The sequence below is a fragment of the Mus caroli genome, chromosome 17 (assembly GCF_900094665.2).
Source record: "Mus caroli chromosome 17, CAROLI_EIJ_v1.1, whole genome shotgun sequence".
Taxonomy (NCBI): domain Eukaryota; kingdom Metazoa; phylum Chordata; class Mammalia; order Rodentia; family Muridae; genus Mus; species Mus caroli.
The window spans coordinates 59,621,894-59,642,376 of record NC_034586.1 but is presented as its reverse complement, the minus strand read 5'-3'; the positions used below and the strand labels follow the sequence as shown (position 1 = coordinate 59,642,376).

General features: G+C 41.7%; 1 protein-coding gene across 1 annotated transcript in view; it reads left to right on the top strand.

Annotated features, from left to right (window-relative positions):
* Fbxl17 (F-box and leucine rich repeat protein 17) overlaps positions 1-20,483 on the top strand; it is a 432,158-nt gene that overhangs the window by 133,881 nt on the left and 277,794 nt on the right. Inside the window, exon 6 of the mRNA XM_021149392.1 lies at positions 10,988-11,118. Coding sequence (XP_021005051.1) covers positions 10,988-11,118 — 131 coding nt within the window. The remainder of the gene's footprint in view (positions 1-10,987; positions 11,119-20,483) is intronic.

Here is a 20,483-nt window from a genome sequence, read left to right as displayed (position 1 = left end):
TATGCATAGAGTTTGGGATGTTTATGTGTGTGTGTGTGTGTGTATGTGTGCATATGCATAGAGTTTGGGATGTTTATGTGTGTGTGTGTGTGTGTGTGTGTGTGCATATGCATAGAGTTTGGGATGTTTATGTGTGTGTATGTGTGTGTGTGTGTGTACATATGCACAGAGTTTGGGATGTTTGTGTGTGTGTGTGTGTGTGTGTACATATGCATAGAGTTTGGGATGTTTATGTGTGTGTGTGTGTGTGTGTGTGTGTACATATGCACAGAGTTTGGGATGTTTGTGTGTGTGTGTGGTGTGTGTCTGTGTGTGTGTATGTGTGTGTGTGTGTGTGTGTGTGTGTGTACACATGCATAGAGTTTGGGATGTTTATTTTGATAAAAGTAGTTCATTGCTCATAAAGAGAGAAAGCTTTTGCAGGATGCCTTCGTTATCTGACTTGCACTTCTCTGGTGACGTGCAGAGAAGCTGTAGGGATCCATTACAGGGGTCTCCTCATATTGGGAAATCTTCATGGAGGTGTTAAAGACCCAAGAGGTGGGGGAGCAGCCACACCAGCTGTTAGGTTCTGTGCACTAAAGCTATGGGGGTGAAAAATTGATGACAGGGTGAAGCAGTGTGCAGCCTAAAGCAGGACAGTTGATTTCTGAAAGGAGAGTGGAAAGCTGTATTTTTCTTTGGGCTTTGGAGGCCAGTAAATGAGATGGGAGGCTAAGAAATTTTTTAGAAGGCAAGGGAGTACCAGGTGCTTTTACTAACTCAGGAAACAAAAAACAGGCATTAAATATAATTAATATAAATTAGGTGGTGCTGAGGATTGGTCTAGATCTTTCCCCGTCTAAACTGACACAGAATCACTGAGCTACATTTTATTTTAGTTGTGACGCTGGCATTTATAAAATTCGAGGAATAAAACTATCTGCCAGATAGTCTTTAAAATTTCAAAATCATTAACTCTTTCCCTTCCTTTTTAGCTTAACACATTTAGAAATAAAGAACTTGAATTGTTTCCTTATTAGGCAGTGTGAGAGCCAGCAGCTGAAGCACAGGTTGTGTTCTGGGTGTAATTAGTGTTTGTCTCTAACAATGGATTTATTTTTGTGATCTTACTACTTTAGAAAAGTAAGAATGGACACTTTTTCGTTTAGAATATATTTAGAAATCTTTCGCCCTATGAGTTTGACTCATGACTGAAGTTGGTTCAAAATTTCATCAACGGTATCTTCCTTTTTCTAAAATTAATCTGTCTCTGAACGCACTAAGAGAACACGGATGAAAGAGGTCTGCAAGCGTCGGTGTGCGCTGCAGCCCCTCCTCAGCTTCCTTGACTCAGTGTGCCTGTCATTTGCTCTCCTTGCTTGCACTTAACAGGAACTGTATGGAGTTTATAATTGAAGAGAAGCCGAGCCGTAGTCCCTGCTGAGTGGAAAGTGACAGGGTTACTCTATACTTCCAGCTGTATGGGCTGCTTTTCGTTCATTCAAACTCTAGAAACCTTATATGGCGGAAAGAAAAGAACTGTGTAAAAGGAAAGGCCTAGAAAAAGTCAATTATGGCTGCACTGCCTGCCAGAGCAAAAGGAGCAGCACCGCCATTCTGACTTGTGTGTCGGGCAACGACCCAATTAACAAACCTGCCTTCGGAGCAATTCTTACCACACACATCAAAATGCTGACAGCTTACAGAGGCCTTTTTTTTTGGGGGGGGGGGTTTCTCCATTTTAAGAACAAATATATAAATAGACAATTCATGCTGTTCCTTGTTCTCAAATGGCTGCTAATTGTGTTTCTTAATGATGTTGGTTTTCACTGTTTACTGTTTACGTACTGGAGAAGTCTGCTTTTAAGCTTTGAAACACGTGCCGCACTAGATTTGCAGAGCCAGGGTTTGATAAAGTTAGAAGACTGGAGAACTGATATCTAGAGTAAGAAGTTATCCTTAAAGTATTCGTTTTTAGTTTATATCCCTTTTTATTTGAATTAATTGTCAGTTAATGTGCAGAAAGCTTTATAATGACAAAAAAGGAAGTCATTTTCAGGATATGATTTGAGATTTCTAGATTTGTCATCCTGATTACTGATATAGTAACAACCTTGGACCAGTATACTTTATCTAGTGCTGCATGGAACTTACTTGGGTACCGTGGGGTAGTGGTACTTGATCCTGATGGCAGCAGATCACACAGAACTTTGATTGGGGAAGCACTGTGCCCACACGGGTGGAGGAGGGAACTATCCCTGCAGAGAACAGAGGTTCCTGTTCTGAGTCCTGCCTCCAAGGATGTGTGCTAGCTGAAAAAGGCTATATCTATGCATTTCTGGATATCAATTTAATACATTTTATTCACTATAAATTCTAAGCTAATGATTGTACCAAGCTAGCTTAGACACACACACATAACCCAAAAACCCAAAGCACAGAAAACATCTCATGGGAGCTGTAGTATGGCACAGTGTGCATATCCCTCTGTGCACACATCTTCATTTGTACATGTTCACTGCGGCGAGTCATGGGCCTGGTCTGCGACCTCTGGCTGCTGTGACACCATCAATATTGAGTCCCATTATGACTTTTCCTGGTTTTCCTGTTGTTCCCCTGTGTCCTGGAGATCCTCCAGCTTTGGATCAGCAGAACTGGCCCTTTCGTGAATGGCAGCCTTTCCCAGATGATAGAGATTTTGGGTTAGGTCGACTCAGAGCCCTGGATTTGGTCCTGGGTGGTAGCTGAGCGGGCTAGTGCGTCAGCTCTCCCTTATCTACAACACCAGGGCAAGCTCTCCAGCATTGCTCCTGTTAGGCCGCCCAGTGCTGCCATGGGCAGGAGGCAGGGTCAGCTCTGCTGCTCTCCTGCTCTCTTGGGGCTGCTTACCAACACCCATGCCTCCAGAGCCAGCTCCACTGTGCTGCCCAGGCAGGATGTGAGGCTGACTTTCCCAGGTGCTGCAGCCTGTGAGGGGCTGGGCCAACTCTCCTGCTCGCACATCCTCGTGGCTCGCCTATACCTTGGCCACCAGTGCCAGCTACACTGCGGTGCCCACACGAGGTACAGCAGGGCCTTTTTAAAAAAAGTTAATTGTTGTTGTATTTTTTCATATTTAGTTCTGTTCATATGAGTGAGGGGTCTGTTCATATGAATGTTTTTAAAGTTTTTCATGCGCTCCTATGTATTGCCAAGGTTCAGGCCAAATACTTAAGAATCTTTTAAACTCTGTCAGTGAGTGAATGGAGAGGGCACAACTGCTAGACCAGAGGGCCAGGTTTCTAGAAGTTGAGCTTAGATTCAATGTGTGGGATGAGGAATTAGTAATAAACACCACCAGGACTTCTGGGGAGGCAGGATATGGAGAAGGGAAGGTGAAGAATTTGAAGCAGTCAGAGCAGTGACTTAAAGGGGGTCTAGAGTGAGAACAGGTCAGTCAGTGGTTTCCTTTTAAGGTCAGAAAGGTACTTGAAATTCCTAGTTTTAGGTTTGAATTAATGTAAGTATATTTCCAGAGAATATATTTTTCTTTTCCTTAAAGTAATCAAGAAGAAAGTACAGAGAAGATGAGGTTTGAAGCAGGAAAAGTAGAGGGATTTTCAGTATCAGAAACAAGTCTCATGAGACCAGCCCAAAGCAATGGCCTTAGTTGACCAGGCACAGTGACAACTGAGGTTTGGGGTGATGCTTGAGTTAGTTTATTTCAGTCTAGAGAATGGTAGGCACAGACAGTAAAGAGATTTGATAGGAATTCCTTTTGGTAGCGGAAGCATTTTTCTTTCCTAGAACCGTCCGGTATAATGGAAGATCTGCATAGAAGTATTTAAGTAATGCTAATGTGGAGAGTGAGAGACAAGGAGGAGTCAGAAGGGTCTGCTCTGAGGAGAAGCAGGGCAGCCAAGTATCCGAGGACGAATTCCAGGGTGCAGAACAAAGGACAGAGATCTCAGATGTTTTAGGAGAATGGTAGAATCCAGCCTCCAAGGAGATGGAAGGCCAGGCTGGCAAAGGCAGCAGTTGTCAGTTGGCATGCTCTTCCCTGGGGAACACACTTTATTTGCCTGGTGTCCGTGTGTAGGACTGTGGCCTCATCAGCTCCCCCTACCCGCTTTGCATGTCCTTGTTGAGACTGTGTTTGGGCTGTCCGGTTAGTGAGACTTTGTGGATGTAGCTTTTGATGTTATGAGGAGACGATGTTTCACACCCCCTCCCTCCCGATCTTCTGGTTCTTGTGGTCTTTCTGGCCTGTCTTCTGTAATGTTCCCTGAGCCGTAGGTGAGGGAGTGTTCCGTAGATGTGTCTACTGGATCTGGGCTCCACAGCTCTGTATTCTGATTGGTTGGCTTTCTGGTAGAGGACTCCAAGTGTTGCAAAGAGAAGTTTTCCTGATGAAGTGTCTATACCTACCTGTGGGTGTAAGGATATAAATGCATTCAGCAACTCTTAATGGAGGAAAAAAAAAAGAGGCATGTTAATTTGAAAGAACAAATAGGTTTAGATGAAGATATGATTCAATTATAATCTCAATGGAAAAAAAGGTAAAAAAAAATAAAAAATAAAAAACAGGTCAGAAAGGAATATAACATGCCTGAGCACTGCTGTAGTCTTGCTATAGATTACAAGATCCTGGAAGTCTTGTTTTTACACATAGTGATTCTCAGTCACTGTTTCTGCCAAACTAAAATGCAGGCATATATTTTTCACAACCTACTTTAGTAAGGGTTCAACCATCCCTCTAGCCTACTGTCTTAGTCAGGGTTTCTATTCCTGCACAAACATCATGACCAAGAAGCAAGTTGGGGAAGAAAGGGTTTATTCAGCTTACACTTCCAATACTGCTGTTCATCACCAAGGAAGTCGGGACTGGAACTCAAGCAGGTCAGGAAGCAGGAGCTGATGCAGAGACCAGACCATGGAGGGATGTTACTTACTGACTTGCCTCCCCTGGCTTGCTCAGCCTGCTCTCTTATAGAACCAAGACTACCAGGCCAGGAATGGCACCATCCACAAGGGGACCTTTCCCCTTGATCACTAATTGAGAAATAGTGCTTGCAGCTGGATTTTCCCCAACTGAAGCTCCTTTCTCTGTGCTAACTCCAGCCTGTGTCAAGTTGACACAAAACTAGCCAGTACACCTACTTACCAGAGGTAGTAGAAAAGAAAGGTTATTAGGATATGGGGGAAATGGACCTGTTTAGAAATAATTCGTTAGGGAAGTTCCAAATGTCCTTGTTCTTAGTTCAGTCTACTAGCAAACACCAAACATGAATCAGCAAGGGAGTGCAATCCAGAAGAAGCCACAAGGCTCCAGAAGACACCACATACAAGTCAGCAGCTGCAGTATACTCGGCAGACACTACACACGAATCAGCAAGGCCAGTTCAATTGAGAGGAAACCTCAAGGCTCGCCAACTGCGACAAGTCTGCTGAAGTGGCGAGAAGCTGCTGGCACCTCACAGGAAGTTCTTTGTTTTCTATGAAGTCATTAGAGTGAAGCTCAGCAACACAGGGTAAGGTTAACGAATCCATGTGTGTTATCAACTCAGACTAGCAAGGAGAAGCAAAGTGAATTAGTGCTCACTCTCACTGTCTGTGAGGTCAGATTGATATTCTTTCTAAATATCATGTGTACTATTACGTGTTTGCTGTAGCAAAACATTCACCTGTGTCAGCTTCAGCAAAACATTCTTTCACCTGTCTGCCCCAGCAAAACAGCATTATAACCTGAGTCTCCAAAGAAACCAGGCATTTCCACTTTACTAACAGGTGATTTAAAAGCCTTCCGATTTCACCCTGCTGCTCCCAGCTCCATGATGTAATGGGAAGGGTCTGTCTAAAGATCAAGAATGTGACATATTGATCCTTTGATGCTGTGTACAGCATTGCCACACTTGAACTGAGTGCGGAGCAGAGTGTGCTCTGTGAGCTGCTCTAATGCAGCTCTGGGGCAGTTGTTAGACCCAGGATGGCCTCTGTTCTCTCCTTCCATTACCAGCCGTCTACGTTTCTAATTTTGTGACTCTTCAGGATCTGTGACACAGTCTGTTCTTTCCTCATGATGCCTTCCTTTAGCCCCCGCTGCCTGTACCCTTGGACTTTACCTTGGCTTCCATCTTCAGAGGTTTCTTGAAGACTGGCCATGTGTACGACCTCTGAAGTTCTGGTAGCCATTAGTAAGGCATTCAGTCTTAACCTTGATTTTATTCCCCAGGATTATAACTGATTGCTTGCTCCTAATAAATCTAATATTGGTAAAGCCTTTAAAGTTTTAGAAATTAATTGTTACTTAAATATATTTATCTATTTGGCTTCTGGGAGCACACTCTGTGTCTCCTTGTTTCATTCACCATAGTCATCTTGTACAATGTGGCCAGCCCCTGCTCCTTCCCTCCCTTCTTCCTCCCTTCTTCCTCCCTTTTTCCTCCCGCCCGCCCGCCCGCCCGCTCTTCTTTTCTCCCTCCCTCTCTCTCTCCCTGTGTGTATATTTTTATCCTCCTATCTGGGCTTCCACTTGTGCTCTTCCCTGTTTTTCTTTTCCCTTTCTTTCATCTTTTCTTGGTCTTAAGGAAAATTGAAGACATTTGGAGACATCTTTGTAGTCCTCATATTCCATGTTTCCTAGGTAATGTTTGAGTTTTTCATTTTATATTTAAACACAGACCTGGACATACCAATCATCCACTAATTTTTGTCTTTCAATGTGAATGGCTGCAAGCTAATTTCTATTGAACAGTGCAGTATTAAACTGAAAAGTGGTTACTAAATTTTGCATTCTGACTTTTTTTTTTTAAATGTCTCACCCTGTGTCTGAAAATGCTGGGGTGGAAAGGTTTTGCTTACTCAAATCCTTTGGGATTTGTGTACCCCAAGACTACTGGTGAATTATAAGGAAAGCAGGTTTAATTAAAATGTCAGTTTCTCTACATGTAATTATCTGTTTTAGACTATGTGGGATTATTTCAGGTAGCTTTTAATGAAGCACTGGAGGGCACTGTTGAAATGTTTCCCAGCAAGCAAATGAATGTGAAGAATTTGACAGGGCTGTTTGTGAGTTCTGACTAAAATGCCAAGCCTGTAGAGATGCTGGGTCTGTGTCTTGTGATGGTATCCTGGGGGTTATCGTCCTGCAGCCAACCCTGCATGCTGTCAGAGTTCTGCAAGTGTTGGTCAAATGATCATAGGAAGGCCATGTGAGCATACACCAGTCAGGGACTGCCAGCTCATAAAGCAATGAGCCTTAGTGTGTCGAGTGTTTGTCTATACTGTCTTGCATACCCTGGCATGTGAGTCAGGGCATACCTGTTAGCTCCACTATGGATTGTAAATATCAATCAGTGACAGGCACTGGTGACCTGGTGCTGTCATCTGGTCCACCTTGCAACAGGTGGACCTGGATGTGGCTTTGTGAGAGTTCAAGAGTCAGTCGAAGTCAAGAGTTTTGTTACTTATAGTTCAGCCTGGTGTTGCACTTTCCTGCTGTGGGTTCTACAGGATGTCTTAGGAGTCTTACAGTCTGTAATATAGTTTTGCTGTGCTGACATCTTTCTTTCCGTTACTCACTTTTGCAGAGTTGCTTAAACCTTCGGGATTCTCAGTTGTCTTCCTTAAGATGAGGGGCTGAGCTGCTACAAACAATGGTGCTCTTTCTCCCTCCCTCTCTCTCTCTGCCTTGCTTTCTTTCTAGCTTTTTAAAATGTATATGCTCAATATCTTCCTTTTCAAAATGATTAATTTTGATAGAATATTTGAAGGAATTTACCTTTTTAACCATTTAAAAACACATATTTCCTTGGCATTAAGTACATTCATTTAATGTATCCAACCCTGGCCTGTCTGCAAACATATACTCTTCTGCTGGTATGTGATAAGTAACCACGAGGGAATAAAAGGATGTGTCTACCTCGGTGTCCTCAGTTCTGGAGGACAATGCATCCTCTGTGTAACCGGAGCTGCTTTTCTTTACAGAGCTTGGGTTCAGTTGAGTGTACGTACTGGAAGGAATCAGCTTTTAGCAGGATAGGACCAATATTCCTACTTTCCTGCTGCCCATCACAAGGAGCTGATTTTAGTTCTAGGAGACTGACATAACCACTGACCTCTTTAAGGACAACAGGAGTCAGTCAGTCAGTCAGTCAGTCAGTCGCGTGTATGTGTGTGTGTGTGTGTGTGTGTGTGTCTGTCTGTCTGTCTGTCTTTGTCCCGCTCAGGATCCATAGGACATGGGACATGTGAGCAGCTCTGTCCTGCTTAGGATGCTCTCTTTTGACTCACTTGGCCTCTGTTGATGATCAGGGACTGTGATTACATCTGCAAACCCTGCCCCTTTGCTCTGTAAGGAGAATCCCCATCTGTTGACAATTCCTGGCCGTACATGAGAGCAAGGGAATTAACTAGGCATTGGGGTTAGCACTGTGCTTATTGTACCTGTCTGTTTTCGAGTGTGCCTCTGACAGTGAGAGGATGGGGCCAGATCCTCTCTGTTGTCCGTGGAGTCTTATAAACCATTACTGTGCCACTTTCCTTAAAACATAATAAACAGTCTACTTATGACAACACTGGGACTTTGAGTTTCATCCCTTTGGCATCACTGTCCTCTGATTTTATCTCAGTCTTCTGATGTCCACTTGTCATGAGGGCTTGTCGCTTCCCCTCAGCCTGGCACTTTGCTCCCAGTCTGTTGCTGTAGACTGTGCTGATTCATTATTGTGTGGCGGGATGTCAGTTATCGGGAGGCATGCAAGCATTGCAGGAGTAGAGTATGAGCCCTTTGGATTTTTACTGACTCCCAATTACTTTGTATCGGTTTTGTTTGTTTTCTTTTCAGTTCCCTTATGTGCTTGAAAATTTGTTTGTTTTGTTTCCTCCCAGCAGAGTAACCTGCAGAGAAGTAAGGGTCAAAGATCAAGGAGATATGGGTACTGGAGACATGGTCTTAGTACATAGTCCTGGCTGGTCTGGGGCTCACATAGGCTGCCTGCCTCTGCCTCCCCAGTGCTGGGATTAAACCACTCCATTCACACCATACTTGGTCCAGTTTGTTTTTACCAAGTGGGAGGCTCTTCTTTTGCAGTGTGCTCTGGTTACTGAGGCCAAGCAGACTAGGAACTACCAGAGCCCCTTTCTTCTTGCCTGGTCTTGCCTGCTTTCAGGAGTTTTGTTTTCCTGATTCTGCTGCTGTGCTGGATTTGATATCATTGAACATCTGAGCAGAGAGGCCCAGCACAGAGAAGGCTTCTGAAGAGTCTCTGTGTGCAGATTAGATAGTATGGAGTAGCCTTAGGAGGAGCCCCTGCAGAAACATCCTGCCTCTAGCGTGTACCTGCGTGGTCCATCTTTCTCTATTCACGTCTCATCCACCTCTTCTTCCCACAGTCGTGCAGCACGCTTCAGACAGCAGAGAGCCATGGTGCCTCGACTCTGTGTGTGGCTTCTGCCTTGCGGTCTGAGATCCAAGGCGAGTTTGGGAAGCTGCTGAGCTGACTCCTCCCCAACTCTTTCATGAACTTTCATTCTCTAGTGCTGTGGCCAGTAGGGTAGGCACCACCTGCACACAGATGTAAAATCAGTAGGAAGGAGTTGGAGGCTTGACACCCTGGTCATGTTTGAATCACTCAGCAGTTGACCATACCCAGGAATCACTTGCATTTTAGTGTCTACTTCTTGGGGGATTTAAGCTGAGCTGTCTTAGGTGAGAGTTGTCTGCTCTGAGGCCTTTGATAATTGGGTCAAACCTACAATTCTGTTTCCCACAGAAACAACCTTCTCCAAGGAAGGTTTTGATGGTGGTCTAGAGAAGACAAGCATCCTAGGGGGGCTCCTTCAGGCCAGTATAAATGCAGTGTCCTAGTTTCTAAGTGCTGCTGTTACAACCTTTCACAGTCTTAGCTAACATTGCCCAAACTCATTATCCCACTGTTGTTAAATTTGATGTCTGTCTGTCTGTCTGCCTGTCTGTTATAGGTGCTTCCAGGGCAGAGTCAAGGCGGGAGTTGGAATGTGTGTCTTTGGGAAAGTTCAAGGACAGAATCTGGGTTTTGCTTGTTTTTCCTTTAGGTATTTGACACAATTAAGCTTGTAGGTTTTCGTCCTCATTTCTTACTAGCTGTCAGCTGAGGGCCCTCACAGTCTGTGGCTCCTGGCCCCTCTCCATTTCCACTGTTTTAGAGAGGATATTGGCTCTCTTTGAAGATGTGCTAAGGTGACTGTTGTAGGTTCTGTCACTTCTCTCTGTCAAGCTGCGTAAGATTCTCCACTCACAGGATGCTCGTTGATTAAGTTGGACCCCCTTGAGTAGTATGCGATGGTCTGTCCATTTCAGCATCAGCCTCTGATCTGCGGAGTCACTCCTGCGGTATAAGGAGGCATATTAAGGCACACACGCATTTGCAAGGTGGTAGTGTATATCTACTCTAACAAGTGCTTCCAGAATAATTCTCTTGTCTTGTCTGAAAGATGAATGATACGTCATCTTTCCATAAATGTTAGTAATTTGCCTTTAGAGACAGAACATTATGGATCCTCAGAAAAGGAATAAGAGAAATGAAGAGATAGGGTGGGATGCTGCAGTTAGACTTGCGCCTCTAAGGATCCATTCGGAGAATCCGATGGAATGCCACGACGACAGCTTGAAGTACTGAACTTCGCTTCATAGATTAAAATATACAAAGCTTGTCCATTTTAGGTTTGAAAATAAATACCTGAAATTGAACCCTGTAGGAACCTAGGCACTTCCTGTCACATGTCGCTACTTCTTCACTGTAATGGTATTTCAGGAAAACTATTTTTTTAAATATTTGTTGCCCGCTCATATATACATCATAGATTTCCACAATTATCTAAAATTTTCTGTGTTAAATACTTTGACAGCTATTTAATTAAAAGACTAGACAATCTCATATACAATAAATACTGTACATTGGTGCTACTCCTACATAGATGGTGGTACAATTTTGAGATTTAAGTTGACACTTATTTTTTTTAATCTTGCTTTTATTTCTGTCATTAGCTAAGGAACCTGTCCAGCTTAGACCTCCGTCACATCACTGAACTGGATAATGAAACTGTGATGGAAATTGTCAAGAGGTGCAAAAATCTCAGCTCTCTGAATCTCTGTCTCAACTGGATCATAAACGACAGGTAACCACTGTAATGTTTTAGGCGCATGTCCGGAGAAGAGCATAGCGATCCCGAGAACTGCCGTGCCAGGACAGGTCCACATTAAGTCAGACCTGCTGCAGCTGTGTCTGCGAAGGCAGGAGCAGGAAGGGTCCAGAAAGACTCTTCAGTGTGCCTGCTCCTCACAGATGCAGCAAGGCTTCATGTGCTTTGGTACTTGTTTGTTGGAACAACTACAGCCATCGCGGTTTAGTTCCTTCTTTGATACTTCTGAAACATATATTGTTTGTCTTTCTTAAGGTTTTGAAATGTTTGTGGTTAATTGTTCTGGTTTACCTTGTCAGTGGTTCTGAGGAATTACCGCAAGCATTTTGCATTTAGATCTTTTCTTATGATGATGACCTCATTTCTTACAAATGTAAGTTGTTTTTAAATAGACCCATGTGATCAGCAGTTTAATAAATAATAGAGAATATGTAAAATGGGTTTTTTTTAAAGTTATGGTAAACCCATTTTATTTCTCTGAAATATTGCACTGAGTTAGAAAAAGATAGGGTANAACTCTTGCAAGTAGACTTTCATAACACAGGTGAGTGTACAGTGTTCCCCCAACTGCCCAGGAGGAGGGGTTGTGAGGACATCGCCCTGGTACCGCAGAGGAGGCAGGTGCATGAGGACAGGTCTGAGAGCCTGGCCCACCAACTTTTCTTTACTGTTTTTAAAGATAGGCCATTACAGAGAGTTTGCTTTGAAAATAAAACACACAGTTCTGTCTAAAGCTAATGATTGTTTAGATAGAAATATTTTGTAAGTAGGAAAAATAATATATTAAGCTTACCCCAATAATGCTTTAAACCTATGGTTCATTCCTCTCTCTTCTTATTTTTTAAATTTCTTTTTATATTTTGAAAATAGTGTTATAGATTCCATTTTTTTCCAATTATAACAAGTTGTAATGATCAACAGATTGCCCTAGATTATTCTTCAAGTTATATGATGGTCTTTGTGTAAGTCTTAGTAAAATTTTTGTAGTAATTTTTCTATCATTTATTTATTTTCAAATTTGAACCAATCCATAAAAATTACAGTTGAATATATTTATGGTGTTCCATGTAAAGCTTCAATGCATATTTAAATGATGTAATATCTAAATTAGACTAAGCAAATATATCTCCTGAAGCATTTATCCATTTGTAATTTTTTGAAAATGCAAAAACTCAATGGTCAATATCCCCTCTTGTCCTTTAAAAACATACAATATGATATCATTGTCTGTAGTCAATGTCTTGAACTTCTTACTCTTGTCTAAGTTATGGCAAATTACCAGGATCCTTTTAATTTCCAGAAGGCCAGTTCTTGCATCTTCCTCAAATGACAGAGATCATGTCAACAAATCTGTTGAGCACAGATGTCCTTTGACTTCCTGAGTCACTGGATACATGCCCCGTAGTAGGCCTGTGGTAGGCCCTTATGGAGTTTGTCAGGACTGTGCATACTGTTTGCTGTATTGATGAACTAACCCTTGCAGTAAACATGCACACAGGGTCGGTCTGTGTTTTCTGTGAATTTATAAGCAATTATTATAGTTTTCAATTTCTCCTGTCTTAAAAGGCACTCTTGCTAAGTGGGTGACATGGGGACTTACTATGTCCCACTGTAGCTGGTCTTTGCTATCTCGTGGGTTCTTCTTTTTCCCATCCACTATCTCCCACCCCCCTAGGAGAGAGATAGAGACAGGGAGAGATCCTTAAATCTAATTTCTTTCTTTCTGATTCTTCTTTGCCTGTAGCTGGTGTTTGCTTCTTTTCGGGTTCTTCTTTTTGTCACCCTTTATTATATAGTTTTACTCCCATCACTCCACAGGAGAGAGTTAAGAGATTTCTTGTTTATTCTTTGGGCAGAACTACTAACAAACCACAACCAATGAGTAACAACCACCTACCCCACCTCTTGGGGCCCTAGCATTTATATATTCTGTGGAAAGATCTCATAATTCCGAATGTCACATAATCATGTCTCAAAACCATGCCTCTGCTAGAACATGAATTGATTCATAGGTACCTGCTATGGGGTGCTAGCCCCATATCACCACACCTGGGAGTAAAACAAAAACATATCCTTACAATATCTCTGTGTTTATTAAATAAACCAAAATCCCAGAATTCTCACTACATTCCACTGAAAGAGACTCTCAACCCTGCTTAGTGCTGAGGTTGCAGGCATGGTTCAGGATATCAAGCCATCACTGTGCTTGATAACTAATGATCTTACCAAGCTTATCTGCCTTTTAAAAAAGATCTATTGTCTACTTTAAAAATCAGGCCACTTGGTTTTTGCTGTTGAGTCACATGTATTTGGGTTATTTACACATACATCCTGTAAACATTTTCTCCCATTCTGTGACTTTCTCTTCATGCTGGTGTTTACTTTGCTATATAGAAGCCTTGCAGTTTGATGTTCTGCTTATGTTTCCGACATTTTCAGTCTGCCCAAGTACGTCCTAAGTGACGTCATGAGGAACTTTCCTTTTCTTATTTGTTTTTCACAGGTTTTTTTTCTTTTACATTTTTATTGAATCTGTTTAGTCTTGAAAAATTTACTGTTTTTTTTTTTTTTCAAATTTTCTTTAAAAGACCTTTGACTTTTTGCAATTAAAATTTGTTAAAATGTATTTACTGTTTTTGGTGATATTTACTTTACAAGATAAGCCACGTATTCAAGGAAAAATAATTGATATCAATTTAAAAATTAAATTTACAGATTTTTAAAATTCTCTTCAAAAGTGTAATGGACTTTTAAAAATTATAAAGAATCAAAGTTTGTTAAGATGTGTTTATTGTTTTTGGTGACATTTGCTTTACAAAGTAAACCAAATATTTAAAGAAAATTGAATGATATAAATTTAAAAATTAAGGTGTCTCCATAATCAGTATTCCACTTTACAGACAGTTACATGACAGCTTTGCATGTTCTCTAAGAGCTTCTCATGGCGAGTAATACAGTCAAGTATATAAGCATCTTGTATTTCTCACTGCTCAATAGTCACACAAGAGTCGTAGGAATATATTTAAAGACAGCACAGTCATCCTGCAGAACTGTGGGCACAGTCTAGTTTACTGTACACATGACCTAAGAGCCAGAGATAACCAGAGGATCAGAAATGTACTCAGTAATCAGAAAACGCTGCACCTGGTAAATGATCTGGAATGTGTGCGTGACTTGTGGATCGCCTACCTCCTAATCGAACACTCTGTTTAAAGTGGATATGCTCCGAGATCTTAGTCTTCTCGCCCTTCAGACACTCACTTGGTCGGAATGGGGGCCTCACGATGGGGAAGTGGACGGCCGATCCTTTGCGCTTTCTTTCTTTTTCTGGCTTTGTGGACTCAACTTCTTGGTCTCTATAATTTCCTTTTTGTACTTATCTGTAATGATTATTTAGTGTTTGATTCTAAATATAATAAGTACCATGGAGATTTATTTCCAAGGAATGAAAGTGTATTTTTATGTTTTTAATGGAAAAGTTTGGATTAATTGAGAAAACATGCATTTTAATGAGTCGAGCAGTAGAGTTCTGGAGATCAGACTCTTTTAGTTTTAATTACACTACTTGCACTTACCCTGTGTACCATAATAGACGTTTCAGACATTAAAACCCACTTTGCAGTATCATCTAAATTACTCATCTCATTGTTCCTGCCATGCTGTATCACTAAGCTAAGTAATATTTGTAATTATATTGGTATAAATCTAGGCCTTCCCATCAGACTTAATTATGACTTCAGCACTTAGCCCAGATGGGTTAGTAACCTTTCATAGAGAGAGTGCTTGGATTGCACTAATGCATTTAGCCTATTAATTAGCTTCAGTTCTATGTTTGCTCATTAGCACTGTCCCTCTGTAAATCAGGAAGCAGTGCTAAGTACTTGGTACTGTGTCTCAGAGTGTAGATCGCCTAGTCCCTGCTACTGTAGGGTTGGTGTTTTAGGTGACATGAGACGTAATGCTAATAATGAGCTTGGTCAGGATGGAGGAGGAGCAGTTACTGCCCAGGTAAGCAGTGGCACGCACTCTTGCTTAGGCCTCCACATCAAACTGCTCCTATGACATTTAGATCATTTGTTTGACTTTTTTGGCTTTCAGATGGATGTATTTTCTGTAATTACTACTGTGGAAACTTGGTGGGGACAAAATGGGTCATAAGTAAGTTTTCTATTTCATAGATGGAACTAATCCACTATTAATACATTGAAAATTATTAGATTTGTGTTTATGGTAAAATATCTCTCTCTCTCTCTCTCTCTCTCTCTCTCTCTCTCTCCACTGCTGGCTGTAAGCCCTTTGGGAGACCATGTATCAGATATTCTGCATGTCGTATATTTACATTATGACTGATACATGTAGCTACATTAAGTGGCAATGAGATAATTTTATCATTGAGGGTCATCACACCATGAGGAACTCTATTAAAGAATCACAGCATTACACAGGTTGAGAAACACTGGTCTAGAACCTTTAGATGTTGTTTTGTGTATTCATATATGAAAAATCTTATTAACATTACAAAGCTGTGTCTATAAAATGCTGGTTTAATAATGGAACTTATTAAAGAGACTTCAGTGGTCTCTTTTCCTACATTTAAAAATCTTGTCTATGAAATTTTACTTCTAAACTCAATATTTAAAACTGTATAGTAATTTAAGTCTGTTCTCATTTTGATCATGGTATCTGGTTTGCTTTCTGTTGTTTGGTTGGGATTTTGTGGGGGTAGAGTCGAATCAAGGGCTTTGCGTGTGATACATTGAAGTCCTACCACGGAGCTACATCCCTAACTCTAATGGATAGCATTCTGTGGTCTTGAAATTGATCTGTGTGACTAAGACATGCTGTTCCCTCTCTTTGTTGTTTCCTAAAAGCTCTTGCACTGAAAGGATTGCACAGCGTGGTATTTCCCTGTGTTCAGAAGGGTGGGAGGGTAGGCATTGACATTTACCATTGCTTTCAAATACAAACACAATCCAAGTGTCTGTGAAAGGAGAATACCAGGTGGGTTCTATCTGTGATTTAAATTGAACATCTGGTTATTATGTCTTCTCTATGCTCTGACTCCAAGATTATTGGATATTTATCTATATTTGATACAAATCTTTTGTTATTTACAATCAATTTGGTCTTTGGGGTTTTTCCATGACGGGCACAGAATGCGAAAGCTGCACATTTAGGTATAGAAGGCTGATATGTAAAAACACTTGGAGGGTTCTGAGTTTCTTCAGAGCAGTATGATTATAAGAGTTCCTTGTTGTTGATTTTGTCAATAAGAGTTAAAAGAAATAGCCTGGTTTTTTTTTTTTTAGTCAAAAATATAGATTTTTCAATTGAAAAATATTAACACAGGTAGGTCCTGAAGAAAAAAAAAAACCTAGTTGGTTCCTGTGCGCTGCATCTCTGTAGTGAATGGGCCTTTAATCTGCGGCACACTGTGCTGCCCCTGAAGCAGTGTGTGGCAGTAATGTGAAAGAAATGGCAGATTCTCAGGCAGCAACTAGCTAATGTTACAAAGCACAGCAAAGACAGGGGTTGTCCTTGTGACAGCAGAACCCCAGGGTGGACAGAATGCGTGCAATGACATGTGTTAGACAGCCTGTAATGCAAAGAGGCCCGTTCAGTTTACAGTTTGGGAGGTTGACTGTCTGTGTCAGGAGCTTGATGGGGGGGGGGGAGGTTCTTCTGATGGATGCATAATAATAGCAGGAAGAGATCACATGGTGAGCCAGGACGCCAGAGAAAGGTTGCAGGTCAGCTGAGAACTACCATGATCCTTTGCAAGCCTTCATATCTTAAAGGGTCTGCTCAGTGAGAACTCAGCGGCCAACCTTTGGGTGATTTATACCCTCAGTCACATCCAAACCTCAGCAGTGGTTGTTGGAGCAAACGATCATTGCCATAATTTTCTGGGTTAGTCTTTTCTTTCCATAAAAGGCTTCACTGTAAGATATGGGGATGTTTAAATCTTGGACTCTTATTGGTACTTTCTTTTCAGGTACACAGATTTTTTTTTAATGAAGATAATTTTCAAGAAAGTTCTGAGCTCATGTCTTCTCTTGTAAAAGTTTAAATTAGCCTATCTTTAAGTTAGCTTTTCTTTTTTAAAAATCAGCAATAGCTTCAGGATGACTTGGGCTGTTGGCCATTTTCTTTATCTGACATGATCCATATTTTTTCTGTCTTTCTCCTACACAGCCTACAAAGCTGAATTTTTCTTCATTAAAATTTAGAATACCAGGACCAGGGTAGTTATCGTTTCTTGCTCTTCCAGAGAACCTATGTTTGGTTCCCAATTACCTGAAATTCCAACTTCAGGGGATCCAGTGCCCTGCTCCTCCTTCTCTGGAACTTGCACAAATGTAGCATATATTTTGTACACATATGTGTGTACATATGAAATATATATATATATTAGACTATATGAAAATATTTTAAATTCATACTTTATGAAAATATATTAAACTGTAATGAATTTTTAGATATTTCATATTTTAAATCAAATAGTTTGTTGTTAGTTGAGTCTTGTAAAAACTTGAACCGCTGATAGAGTTAATTATTTTACCTAGTTTAGTTTTTTCTTGTTATTGCTCTCATTTCAGACATCAGGACTTTGACCAACAGGTAGAAGTTATAGAAGGGAACAGAATTCAGTTTTAAATTGATAAAACATTTGTTTTCATTAATAGACTTCCGATATCAAAGGCAAACAGGATTGCTATAAAAACAATTTATTGAGTATTAAGCATGGATAAACTAGTTTTCTAAACTCTTTCCAGCTTCAAACCTATCAGTTAATGTTACTTATTTATTCTGGTGCTGGGATCCAGTGCAGTGTCTAATGCATTGTGGGCATGTGCTCTACCACCAAGCTACATCCTTAGTCTTTGTGCTTGTCTTTCTAAAGAAGAATTCAGAGGTATTGCTTAGAGTTGGCTTGTGATTTTTTTGTGTTTAGCATTAAGTGCTAACACCAACCTCTTTTGTTCTTGTTCAGAAAGATAAATCCCCTTGTTGTGCTCTAGGGTTTCTGTGGGCCGCACTTGTGCAGTGGCGGATGCGAATCTCACACCTCTCAGTGAGACAGCACCCCAGCTCATGTAAAACTCAATGAGGTTTTACAGGAAGACTTTTCTAACTCCCTTGATCATCTCTGGGTGTTTATTCTGTTTCTACTTTCAGATTTCCGTTGATTCAATAAAAAGCAGTGATATTTAGAAATAAAGTTCAGAGAGGATCCGAGCAGGTGTTGGTGATACCAGATGTTTGCTGAGTGCCCATTGTGTTTTATTTCCAGGAATTGTTTTGTGAGCATATGCTATATATTGTATTTATAAGTGTTCCAGAACCGAGTGTTAATCTACCTCTTCCTGTGAATGTCATGTCACAGTGGACCTAGACTTTTATTTCACTCCAATCCCTAATATTACTTAATTCTCAGAGAGACTCAAGCCTGTCTACTCAGTGCAGTGGCGTAGTTGGATTTGGGCTTGAGAATAGTTTACCCTCTGTTGAATGTTAAACGGTGTGGCGGAGAGGATGCTTCTCAGCTGAGGCACTGTGCAGTTTGGGCAATTTTCTTCTCTGTAACCATTAAAGCTTGAACATAGAGAGGACATAAGAATATGCCATTGGGGTGTGTGTGGAGAGAAGGCTCAGTGGTTAGGAGCACTGACTGCTCTTCCAGAGATCCTGAGTTCAATTCCCAACAACCACATGGTGGCTCAAAACCATCTGTAAAGGGATCCAATGTCCTCTCCTGCTGTGTCTGAGGACAGCTACAGTGTCCTCATATACATTAAATAAATAATGAATCTTTAAAAAAATATGGCATTGGTGCATATAGTGCCAACACCCTTAGTGCCAGTGTCTTAGGAAGATGAAGCGGGAAGCTTGCTTACATGAGCCCAGGAGTCTCACACCCGCCTAGCAAACAGCCAGCCCTATCTCTTATGACACTGGTTAACAATGCCACCACCACCCCAGGCTCACCCTGGAACCTGTACCCGTGCTGTCCTTCCTCTGGAGTGTGGAGTGGCTGATACTGGCGTGTCGTGGTTGCTTTACTATCACTACGCCAAAACACCAAGGAAAGGCATATTTTTCCCCCCGTTACTGCAGCACTTTTATTTCTCTTTACACAGTGACGTGTTGCTGGGGCCTAATGTTCTCACTGAACGGTAGAAAACCAAAATTTGTCATTTCTTAAAGAATTGAGTACAAAAAACCTTACATCAGTTAAAAGGATGGATACATTTACAGGTGTCAATGCAAATGTTCCCAACTCAAGGCAAGTAACAGCCCAGAACGGAAACTGGGTCCTAAGGCCTGGACTTTCCCATCCTGTAAGACTGGCAAGAAGGAGTGGTAACTGGTTCAGGAACCCTTGCCAGCCTTGGGAAACCTGGAAGTCTACTGTTGGTTAGTACTCTGCACAGATCACTACGTGGAGCCCACAGAGATCCACCAGGCTGGGGACTTCTCTTCCACAGAGTGCTCTCCCCAGCCACCAAGTGACTGAGCCACATGAACTAACGACTAAATCAAGATATGCACAGTGTATTAAACATATACCAAGGGAACAGTTAATTTGAATACAAGGTCAACAATCAGCAACAAGTTCTACAATCCAGTGCTGATAATCAGATACAAGGTTCAAGGACAAGTTTCTTTTCAGAGGCTTATTCCAGTCTCATGAGGCTAGCACAAGGTGTGTGCATTTGCCAGGGCAAATCGATACTTCAGAATCAGCTCCTGCAGCAGATGCCTGGCACCTGCTCAGTCCATCTAGAAACACTTGCACTGGACTATGGAGGCCCCGACTCATCCTACTCCTGCTTGCTGATCCACATCTGCTGGAAGGTGGACAGTGAGGCCAGGATGGAGCCGCCAATGCAGACTGAGTACTTGCACTCAGGGTGAGCATTGATCTTAATCTTCATTGTGCTGGGTGCCACGGCTGTGATCTCCTTCTGCATCCTGTCAGCAATGCCCAAGTACATGGTGGTACTACCAGACGGCACTGTATTGGCAAACAGGTCTTTGCAGATGCCCACATCACACTTCATGATAGAGTTGAAGGTGGTCTTGTGGATGCCACAGGACTCCATGCCCAGTGTCTTAGTTAGGGTTTTACTGCTGTGAACAGATACCATGACCAAGGCAAGTCTTATAAAAAAAAAAACATTTAATTGGGGCTGGCTTACAGGTTCAGAGGTTCAGTCCATTATCAAGGTGGGAGCATGGCAGTATCCAGGCAGGCATGGCCCAGGAGGAGCTGAGAGTTCTATGTCTTCATCCAAAGGCTGCTAGTGGAAGACTGACTTCCAGGCAACTAGGGTGAG